The 11,510-nt window shown below is 41.0% G+C and overlaps 1 protein-coding gene across 5 annotated transcripts; it reads left to right on the forward strand.

Annotated features, from left to right (window-relative positions):
* The first annotated feature begins 579 nt into the window (after positions 1-579).
* LOC121315635 (centrosomal protein cep57l1-like) lies at positions 580-8,810 on the forward strand. 5 transcript variants are annotated; one of them, XM_041249901.1, is made up of 11 exons: positions 580-719; positions 1,459-1,636; positions 2,231-2,407; positions 2,540-2,661; positions 2,843-2,959; positions 3,080-3,157; positions 3,821-3,913; positions 5,980-6,060; positions 6,544-6,785; positions 7,289-7,451; positions 8,128-8,810. In XM_041249901.1, the coding sequence occupies exons 2-11, from the start codon at positions 1,573-1,575 to the stop codon at positions 8,353-8,355; spliced, it is 1,365 nt and encodes a 454-aa protein (XP_041105835.1). In that variant the 5' UTR covers positions 580-719; positions 1,459-1,572; the 3' UTR covers positions 8,356-8,810. The 5 variants fall into 5 exon arrangements, with proteins under 5 accessions (XP_041105835.1, XP_041105831.1, XP_041105832.1 ...); XM_041249897.1 differs by having other exon boundaries at positions 580-715; XM_041249898.1 differs by having other exon boundaries at positions 580-715; positions 2,234-2,407.
* Positions 8,811-11,510: the final 2,700 nt, after the last annotated feature.

Here is an 11,510-nt window from a genome sequence, read left to right on the forward strand (position 1 = left end):
CCAGAATGCATTGTGGTGTCAGTTGAAAAGACCAAACTGTCACAGTATACATGGAGTCATATGGTAATCCTGTCCTTAAAGTTTTACTTTGTTTTATCTTTGAGTCTTTTATAGTCCATTACACTAGATTCACACCGTGTAACAAGTTTGACGAACCCACCTGAACCACGAAATTCCTTTTGATGCACATATTAGAACTTTATTGGCTAGTATCTCCCAAATTAGCACTAATCTTGGCCAGGGCAATGTTAATTTAGGTAAAGTAATTCAAGATTAGAGCTGGTTAGGGTCTGTACCACTTTAAATTATCCCACCTCTCTGCCATCTATTATATACTAATCCGCTATACTTTCCCACACCATTATAACTACAGTATGGGGAACGTTATGTGGTGTCAGGTAGAATACTAATACTCTGCTGCACCAAGTGAGTCTACAGTGTTTAGGCAAGATGGGCGGGATTCCACAGATGTTTATTTTATGTTTATTTTTGACAATTCTTTGGATACTGCACCGGAACACATTATATGCTACTCCAGTTCACGGTCCCGCCTCTAGTTTATACAAGGCGAGGCTTGCTCGGTCAGCGGGATAGAAGGAGGGAAGTCTGAACTGTAGTTGTGTGTCAAGCAAGCGACAACGAGAACAAAGCGAAACAGCTTGGATACTGCTTGCTGTGGAAAGAGAAACGGCCACTTATGGAAACAAATCCATCAGTAGGTAACGTTCATAAATGCTTAATTTTATCATTGATGTGTATTTTTTAAAAAATGTTAGATTTATTATTATTATTATTATTATTATTATTATTATTATTATTATTATTATTATTATTATTATTGATTTAAACCGGGCTTTAATAATTTCATACAAACCAGTTATTGCTGAACATTGGCTCTGCGTGGTTTATTGTTGTTATTCGCTTCTCTTATTTTGTTTGTTTTCATCTGGTGGTGTCTCCTGGATACGACGCGAGCCACCTTTTTTTGCTTATGCCTCAAGACAACACACGTGTTTAATTAAAGTTTTGTATGTTATTTGTGTTAAAGAATAAAGTCACTTTTGTCAATTTATACATTTTTATGTTTTATTAATTATTTTGTTGCATGGATTATGTTGTTCTTGTATTTTTTATTTTTTTTTAAAAGTCCAAATCACAGTGAAACAATCTTATTGCCAGATAATTACTACTGTTTGTAGAGGGGGGAACAATACAAATTCATGTAATAGGGTCATTACAGTTCTGGTGGAGCAGACTGGTGAGGAAATGTTTCCTACATGTATGCTGGTTGGTGATGAATGAAGTTGTCTACATTTCAATAAAACATTTTCATCTCGGTAAGGGCATTATAGAGCAGTGCAGTATTCCATGTAAGATACATCCAGAAAAAACTGAAGAAACGGTAGATTCCAGGTAACATTTCTAAATGTATTATGATGTTTTCTTTTTTGTTTACAGAGCGTGGGAACCTCATTTAAGCACAGTTACTTTGGTAGTTTTCACCAGCTTCCAGAGAAAATACCGTCTGGTTTATTTGTAGATTGCAAGAATCATTGTGACACTGTTTCACAAATGGTTGGCATCCAAAATTTCAATTCTGAAATTACGAGAGGGAACTCTGAATCATGCACTCAAGGTAGGAGATGGTAGATAACTAAAAGTATGGGATTCCCTGTTGTGCTGAATTGGTGGTTATGAGAGTTGGGGGATATAACCGAATAGTCCACTAGAAAAGTGACAGTTGCCTTCAGAAACTAAGTACACAGAACTAGACATTAAATCTATGTTTTTTTAGTGGTAACTACCTTGACTAGTCGACTCTGGCAAATAAGTATTTGTTTTACCCCTAATGAGCGTCATTGCCACATTATTAAGAGCGTCAGAATTTGGGGATATGTTGCAGGTCTTGATAACATTGTATTTCCAGCTGTGATGGGGGGATTGTTATGTTACGCTATTGCTGATTCTGTTTAGAATATTCTACTGCTCAACGCAGTTCCAGGCACACTAGTTTCAATAGTATTAACTAATGATAGTACATTGTAGCTAAAGTGCAGTTATTGAACCTGTTTTGAAATGTACATTATGCAAGTTTGTTTTCAGTATTAAAGCATAACCTCGACTGCTTTATAATGTGTGGACAACTAAATGCTTAAGAGCATTTTAGTCTTTTGTATGGCTCGATTTACCTGTTGGAAGGGGTTTAAATTGGTTGTGTTCTTAATGTCAGCAGTGATGTCTGCCTTGAAGACTCTTCAGGAGAAGATTCACCGTTTAGAGCTGGAGAGAACTCAAGCACAGAATAACCTTAAGTGTCTATCTGAGAAAGCCCTGCGGCATAAACACGTTTTAGAACAGGAAAAGAGCGAGACCAACCTTGTGCAAAAAGAGGCTCAACAGAAAACAGGTATTTTAAAAATGGGTTAAAGGGATATTTGTGTGCTTAAAGGCTGTTATTTTATTCAAAGTTTTTTGCTTTGCAGCAACTTCAAAGCTTGCAGCTGCAACTGCTTTCACTGTGTATGTTGCATGTCTCTAGAACTTACTTCCCAGCTGGGTTCTGCTGAGGCCCACTGCGCTCTCCTGGAAAAGCAGTTGGATTACATGAGGAAAATGGTGGAAATCGCAGAGCATGAAAAAAATGAAACTCTGAAGAAACAGGTACTATATATACCACTTACTTGCAATGCAAAAGCTACATTTTAGTTCTATTGAAAAGTCATTTATGATTGTAATTCCATGGAGTAGATTTTTTTTCTTTTAAGCATATTACACTCTATTAAAGTTACAGTGCATTACTTCCAGTATGTAGTTTTCAGATGAATGTGGTTGTTTATTCCAGGTATTGCTGCAGAAGGAGAGAATTCAGGACCAAGTCGAAGTGCACTCGAAATTGGAAAAACTGGAAGTCCTAGAGCAAGAATGTCTTAAACTTACAGCCACTCAAACTAAGGCTGAGGTAAATGCACCTTTATGATCCAAATATTCTGATATGCTTGCTAATGGGAGCTAGTGTAATATAGTATATGAGAATATCATGAATTATGTTTTTATGCTTTTGTTTTCTTTTTTTTTTTAGACGAAGATTCAGCAGCTGGAACAAAAACTTTTGAAAGAAGAACATCAGTGCAAGCTTGTACAAGAAAAAGCAGCCCAAGTAGGTTATGAAGCTACTTAGAAATATGTATGCTTATAAATTGTTGTTTTTTAAAACCAGACACTGTTAGAATATTTGTTTTAAAAAAATAAATAAGTTTACAGCAAGTGTCCAATACCTGGAACATGACTGGTTTAAATGTCAGTTCACCTACTGTTGAAGCCTCAGCAGTACTGCTATTCCAGTTCTGTAACTTTCCCGCTGGTGTCACTGTTGTGCTGTGGCGAGACAACATCAGCTTTATTAAATAATGCATCTTGATTTAAAAAAAAAAAAAAAAAAAAAAAAAAAAAAAACTTGGAAGTATTAGTTTTATGTTATGTTGGGAATGAAAGAAGACTTTCTGACCAGGAACTGCATTACAAAATATCTTTCCTAACAACATTTTTTGTTTTTATCTGAAACAAAACACTTCCTTTTTGGTCTAATATTGAGAAGTAGAAGTGTCCCCCTAAGGTGCATTCTAGCTAAATGTATTACCGTGAAGCTGAATATATTGTACTGCATACTACCTGTTTACAATATTATTTTATATATAATGTGTACACCTCACACAATTGTATTCATTTTGAAAGTGATTGGCAACCAGGGAACACATTCAGAACACTTTGTCTCATGTTGCTGTATTTCATAATACAACACCACTCATTTTACCTATCCTAGCTTCAGGCAGGACTAGAAATAACCAGAATAATCCAGTCTTCACTTCCTGCTGAATGTAAACCAAAGAAAAAAACTAAGAATATGCCTGCAAAGGTAGGAGTTTTCTCTCACTAGCTGTAGGCATGCACAATATATTTATTTAACCTGTGCACTGTCAAATATCAGGGGCAGAATTACAATTTTGTTTCTCTTTGTGTATTTATTTATATGCAAGTATGTGCATAACAAAAAATTATGATTAAAACTGATATTCAAATGTAAACCAAAACAGGCAAAGTGAAATGTAAAAGATGCTGCTGTATGGTTAAACCCTGGCTGAGGAGCTAAGAATTCCTGAATTGGATTTTCATCCCAATTACTTTTATGCAAGTCACAGTTTTCAGTGTTGAGATTGAAAATAACAACAATTAAAAAAATTATAGCACTTTTAGCTTGCTGAGAAGTTCAATAACAATGATGTCATTTCAAAAAATAAATATACATACAGTGCCAATAGAAAATCTACACCCCCTTGAACCTTTTCACATTTTGTTGTGTCAGTGCCTCAGAGTTTCATGCATTTAAATGAGGATTTTTCCACTTATCTACACACTGTTAAGGGGAAAAGAGTTTTTGAGAAAAATTATATATTAAATACAGAACGGAAAGATCATAATTGGATAAGTCTCCACCCCCCCTGAGTTCATACTTGGTGGAAGCACCTTTGGCAGCAATTACAGCTGTGAGTCTGTTGGGATAGGTCTCTACCAACTTTGCACACCTAGATTTGGCAATATTTGACCATTCTTTATAAAACTGTTCGAGCTCTGTCAAGTTCCTTGTGGAGTGTAGATGGACAGCAATCTTCATGCCACAAATTTTCGACTGGATTTAGGTCAGGGCTCTGACTGGGCCACTCAAGGACATTTACCTTTTTGTTCCTTAGCCACTCCAGTGTAGCTTTTTGGCTGTGTGCTTTGGGTCATTGTCATGCTAAAAGGTGAACTTCTGTCCCAGTTTCAGTTTTCTTGCAGAGGGCAGCAGGTTTTCCTCAAGGACTTTTCTGTACTTTGCTCCATTCATTTTCCCTTCTATCCTGACAAGTGCCCCAGTCCCTGCTGATGAGAAACGTCCCCATAACATGATGCTGCCTCCACCATGCTTCACAGTAGGGATGGGGTTCTTTGGGTGATGCACTGTGTTGGGTTTGCGCCAAACATAACGCTTTGCATTTAGGCCAAAAAGTTGCATTTTAGTTTCGTCAGACCACAAAACCTTTTGCCACATGGCTACAGAATTTCCTGAGTGTTTTTTTTTTTTTTTTTTTTTTGCATACTTCAAACAGGATTCAAGGTGGGCTTTCTTGAGTAAAATACAGGCCAGATTTATGGAGTGTTGGGATATTGTTGTCACATGCACACTTTCACCAGTCTTGGCCATAAAAGTCTGTAGCTCTTGCAAAGTTGCCATTGGCCTCTTGGTAGCCTTTCTGATCGGTCTCCTTCTTGCTTGTCATCCAGCTTGGAGGGACAGCCTGATCTGGCCATGGTCTTGGTGGTGCCATACACCTTCCACATCTTAATCGTCCTGACCGTCCTCCAAGGGATATTAAAGGCCTTTGATATTTATTTATTTATTTATTTATTATACCCATCCCCTGATCTGTGCCTTCAACAACTTTGTCCTGGAGTTCTTTTGAAAGCTCCTTGGTGCTCATGGTTGACTCTTTGCTTTGAAATGCACTACCAGCAGAGGGAACCTACAGGAACTGTTGAATTTATCCTGAAATCATGTGAATCGCTACAATTTAACACCGGAGGAGGCCACTTAACTTGGTGTGTGATTTTGAAGGCGATTGGTTACACCTGAGCTAATTTAGGATTGCTATTACAAGGGGGTGGACACTTATCCAACCCAGCTATTTCAGTTTTTATTTTTAATTAATTTTCTACAAATTTCTAGAATATTTTTTTTCACTTGGAAGTTGTGGGGTAGGATGTGTAGATAAATGGAAAAAAAAAAAAAACTTTTTTAATGCATTTTAATTCCAGGCTATAAGGCAACAAAAGGTGAAAATTGTGAAAGGGGGTGTAAACCTTCTATAGGCACTGTATATTTCTTTAGCACCTCCAGGTTTGGGTACTGTGTATAACCTTTTTTTTTTTTTTTTTAATTCTTAGAAAATTTCCAGTGCAAAGAAAGAACTACCTGTGCCTCCCATTTATCACAAGGCAAAGACGCTTCATTTCGTTGCTGGAACAGTATGGGTTTTTTTCTGGGTTTTTTTTTTTTTTTTTTTTTTTTTTTTTTTTTATTTTGATTAAAATATCATAGTCTACCAACAGATTTACTAAAGATCCATCTTCTACTTTGGTGGTTGAAAAGTCTTAATAAAAATGTATATATGTACTTCATCCCTGTACTGTGTCTAGTTTAACCTTGATTTATCACTAATCTTGGACTAACTAATGGTATAATGGTAGTCCAAGACAAGTGCTAATCGGGTTCTGTTAAAGCAGCTGTTAAACTGAGTAAGTACAGCAATCCACCAATTTCTATATGGATGTCCTTATTTTGTTTTTTTTATCATGCTTACTAGACATTCTTTGAGGGCTGAAAATTGCTAGTTTAGTATTATTTGGAGTAGTGGACATTACTACTTGATTATTGACGATGGCAATGAAAATATGTCCATGGTTAGCTATTGTACATTCATTCTTTTATTCATGTATTTGTATTTCAAGTCAACCAGTCCCAGCCATTCCGTGAGAGCTAATGTTCAAAATGTCCTGCACATTATGAAGTACCACAACCGAAAGCTCTACGATGGAAGGCAGACTCTTCCCACGAGGTTCCCAAGAAGCACAGAGCCTGTAGAGAAGAGGTCTTTCCGCAGACCTGCGTCTTCATGCTCAGCCTCCTCTTCGATCGGGAGCTTGTCAGAAGTGCTGCTGGCTTTGCAAGATGAATTAGGACAAATGAGTTTGTAAGTGGTGTGATTACAGTATTTCCACAAACCTAGCGACTCCAGCCTCTTTTACAATGTAGTGTGTACAGCTGTGTTGGCTCTAGCACTGTTTCTTTCAATAACTTGTACACATTTCTAAATAAAATTCAATGCATTTTGAAGCATATTTGGCAAATTTTAAACCTTTCAAAATATTTAGTTTGTGGGTCCCTCGCTGATTAATTTTATTTCCTTTTTTTTTTTTTTTTTTTTTTAATATAAATCAACCCAAAATCAATGGCATAGGACATAGAGGGGAATACTATCTTTTTAACTGTATAAACTATCAAGACCTTATTTAGAACCATTACTTACAGCTCCTGCTTGCAGCTGTCCCTCCCTAGTTTTATTTATTTACAATTGTTTTATTCCTCTCAGACAAATTCTCTAACAAGTAGGACCTTAAGATCATTATATTTCACGTAGCATGACTTTTCTTTTTGGGGGTGGTGGACATTTTACACTGGCATGGTGTTTAATAGGTGGCTGTTTTGTTCAAGTGAACATCAGGAGCTACTGAAACAGATACAGGAGACCAGGATAACAGAAGTACGCGAGGACCTGGAGAGGGAGCTGGACTGTCTGGTGAAAAGGATGGAGGTGAAAGGGGACCAGATTTCCAAGCTCAAAAAACATCAAGCTGCTGTAAGTTGTTGAGCTTATGTTGTATACTGCTTTGGATGCAGTTAGCTGTGTTTGAATATTTTTATAGTCATAAATGAACTAGACATAAAGCTATTTTTATGAAACTAGTAGGCTGTATTATATGGTTAGTCTCTATCCCACACTTAGAAACGTTCTAGCTGTGTTTAGAACTGTTACCGGATTTCAACTAAATGACAGCAGTAGAATACAGCGTCTGATATCCTCTGGTCCTACCACTTTGTGACCTGAAAACTCAAAAGTCAGGTGCCAATTATGCTGTGGTTAAAATACAAAAATGACTTCACTTGTTAGACATTTAACAATAGTATCTGACAGTGCAGGCATTTCTGCTTGATTATCGGCTACTGATAAAGAAAGATAAGCAAGAATATACAAGGACAAGCTATCGCTATCAATCGCAAATGTCACTTCCAGTAATATTACATTGGGAAGCATCATACAGTTATATAGTTTAAATTTATGGTAGTTGCTAGCAGTATTGAAATCTTCTGACCTACAAAATAGCACAATATAGCATAGATAACTGCAGTGTTTTTGATTATTACAATGTGTTGCATAATAACTACGTTTCACATTTTAGTGCTTTCTTTATTTATTTTTTACTATGTTTTTGGTCTTTTTTATTTTATGTCCTGGTATTGCCTACCTACCAAAGGTTCAGAAACTGAAGCAGAAAAGTCAGAAGGCAAAAAGACGGCTAGCCAGCGCTGGAGCACAAACAGAAGTGAATGAAGTGAAGCCACTGTCCGTCACTCTCAGACATCGAGGACGTTCCCCTAAACCCTCCAAGGGGCACACGAACCAGGGTAGCCTGCAGCTGCTGAAGAATGTACAGAAACTGCAGCTGAACCTGAAGAAGGATGACATCATGTGGGTGCAGTAACGAGAGGCTCCCATGGGACTGATGCTGAAAGGGCAACACTGTCACCTGTTGTATATTTGGCAAATCTACTGTAGTGTGGTGATCCAAAATCTTAATCAAATTGCATGTTTCAATGGCATTGAAATTATTGTGTATTTAGTTTAAGTGTGTTGCACAGGTTTGTTTTGTGTTTTTTTTAATAACTTGTGTTTTTAATGTATTAAAAATGGTTTTTGCATGAAATGTCTTTGTTTTGTAATGGAGAAACACAGTTCTATCATTTGTTATGTGGAAGTGTTGAAGGTTTCATAGACTGGCATTGAGGTGGCTTGCTTATACATTACTTAAATACATGTTCAACCATGGAGTTTGCGCAATTTTTTTTTTTAAAACTGACAAATACAGATGCAGTCACTTCACAGTATTTTACAACTTGCCTGTGCATGTTAACCATTCATTTTCCAGTTTCAAACCAAAATTAGGCATTTAAGTTTTGCAGACTTGAATTACATTTAAAAAAAAAAAAAAAAGCTTTTTTTCTCTTTAATATTCAATGTGATTAACATTGCACTTTATAATTCATTGTGGGAAAATATATATTCTTCAGATTGTGGAGCTGCATTTGTGCCATATAAAAATGCAAGAAATGTCATTGTGTCCATCTGTCTGTGGTTAGTACATAAAGTCTATATTGTTCTTATACAGTTCTATGGTATGCAAACATAAAACTCTTAATAAACACAAATCGACGGATTGCTACGTTGCCCCCACCTTAGTCTCTTTGTCCCCAAAAAGTCAGCAGGGCGCAAAGCAACTCATGGCTGCAATTGGCCACCTCCCCTCCTTAAAAGACAACCCCTCTCCCATCATGTCTGTTTTTCTCCCTCTGGATCCTGACGGGTAGGTTGGCAGCCGGTGTTATAATGGAAGCAGTCCCCTCTGCTTCTGTCGGGGTGATCCTGGGTCTTCAGTCAGGGGTGCCTGTTTCACTCCTCTGATGAACCCTGGGCTTCTGTAAGGGGTTGCAGGCGGTGGAGTCCCGGTGGTGACGGCCAGCGTGCGGTTGAACCTTTCCACCAGTCCATCGCTCTGGGTGCAGTGGGGTGTGAAGACCCTGGACTCTAAGTTGCGCCCCTGGTCCAAATGCAGCTCCTGAGAGATCCCGAACCAGCAGGGCTTCACGACCGTCTCCTTGGTCTGGCAGCGCTTAAAACTCGGGCCACTTTGTGAAGTAGTCGAGGGCCACCGTCTCGGAGTGGGGAAAGAGACCTAGCACGTCCACGGCAACCTTCTCCCTGGGCCCACCGATCTGGTACTGCTGAAGCAGGGCGTGCGACCAGCCCTGGGGTCCTTTCTGTCCCCACTGCACAGACCCCAGTAGAAGGACTGGGAGCCACCTCATGGTTTTCGTCACTCCAAAATGGGTCCCATGATGGATGTCCAGCACCTCCTGGCGAATCATCCCAGGGATGACCATCTTCCACCTCACCTCCCCTGTTGCGGGCTCCTTTCACTGCCACTAGAGGATCCCGTGACGCAGGGCCAGACCGGTCAACTGGGCCCACAGCCCCCAGGTGGCGATGGACAGGGGGGCCACCTCCTCCCACAGAGGCCTTCGCTGCTCCTCCAGCCATTGCAGCACGGGAAGGAGGTCCGGGTCCTGTTCTTGTTACACCCTCCATTCCACTCTCTTGGACAATACTCTGAACTGGCATTGTTCTGGACACATCTTTCCCGAACACAGGGTCAATGGGTCAGGGTGTCTGCATTGGCGTGTTTCTCTCCCGCTCAGTGTTGGATCTGGTACTGGAGGGCCTGAAGCGGCTCGATCCAGCGGGCGACCTGTTCCTCCAGCTCCGGGGACATCATGAGCCACTGCAGGGCAGCGTGGTCCGTCTAGATGGTGAAGGGGAGACCGCAGAAGTAGTGGTGGAAGTGGCAGAGCCCCTCAGCCACCAGAAGCACCTCCCATTGGGTGACACAGTACTGGCTGAAGTACACCATCACCTAATCCCCTTCTGGACCCGACTGGGACAAGTCTGCCCCGATCCCCTCATTGCTCGCATCTGTGTCCAGCAGGAAAGGTAAGTATACATCCAAGGGGACAGCACCGGGGATGAGGTCTCATCCTTCCGCAGGATGCTGTGCTGGGGGGAGCGATGGTGGCAAAGCCCTGCACAAACATCCGGTACTAGGAAGCAAGCCCTAAAAAGTCTCTGACCTGCCGGGGGTTGACAGGGACAGGCCAGTCCCGCACTGCAGCAATCTTGTCCGTCTCCATCCGGATCCCCTCTGCTCCCACTCTGTCTGAGGAATGAGACCTCTTGATGCATCAGCTGGCATTTTTCAGGGTAGTTTCAGCCCTGCTCTGTTACTGGAGCATCTTCTGCAGGGAGGCCAGGGTGTCCTGGAAGGTCACTTCATGGACCAGCAGGTCATCCAGATAGACCAGGCACTCCGAAGGGGATATTCTATACAGCACCTTCTCCATGAGCCATTCGAATGTTGCAGGGGCAGTACAAAGTCAGAACAGCATCACAGTCAATTGCCACAGGCCCCGTCCAGTGGAAAAGTCAGTCTTCGGGCATGCAGAGGGGTCCAGCATGACCTGCCAGTAGCCGCTTCAAAGCCATAGAGGAGAACCACTTGGAACCGGCCATCAGGTCCACAGACTTGTCGATGCAGGGAAGGGGGTAGGAGTCCTTCTCCGTCACATCATTTACCCGCTGGTAATCGAACGCAGAAGTGCCATGTACCATCCTTCTTCCGCACCATGACTACCGTAAATGTCCACAGGCTGTTGGAAGGCTCAATTATTCTCACTGCCTTAGTCTCTTCCAGCACCTGCTCTGTGGCTTCCTGGCACGTGAGTGGTTGGTGGCGAGGGCACTGGTCTCAATCTGGTGCTCTACCACATGTGTCCACCCCATGTCCTCCGAGGCGGTGGTGAAACTGTAATGATACTCATACATCAGCTCCCACAGCTGGCGACGCTGCTCCGAGCAAAGCCCAGCAGCTCAGGAGTCAGACTGCATGCCTTGTGGTGCGAACTGGGGCTGACGGCTAGGGGGAGACTGCTGGGGGGGCGAGGTCACTCCTGGAGGTAGGGCATGGCGTGGTTGCATCTTCTCATAAGCAGGGGTTGCAAGGCAGCCCAGGCAGGGCCGAGTTCCCCT

Source organism: Polyodon spathula, chromosome 5 (genome assembly GCF_017654505.1).
Source record: "Polyodon spathula isolate WHYD16114869_AA chromosome 5, ASM1765450v1, whole genome shotgun sequence".
Classification (NCBI taxonomy): Eukaryota; Metazoa; Chordata; class Actinopteri; order Acipenseriformes; family Polyodontidae; genus Polyodon; species Polyodon spathula.

Excerpts from the sequence above, each read along its gene's own strand:
- LOC121315635 (XM_041249897.1), top strand. Across the intron at positions 2,662-2,842 it reads ATGAAACTCTGAAGAAACAG|GTATTGCTGCAGAAGGAGAG; the intron begins GTACTATATATA and ends TGTTTATTCCAG. Across the intron at positions 3,914-5,979 it reads CTAAGAATATGCCTGCAAAG|AAAATTTCCAGTGCAAAGAA; the intron begins GTAGGAGTTTTC and ends TTTAATTCTTAG.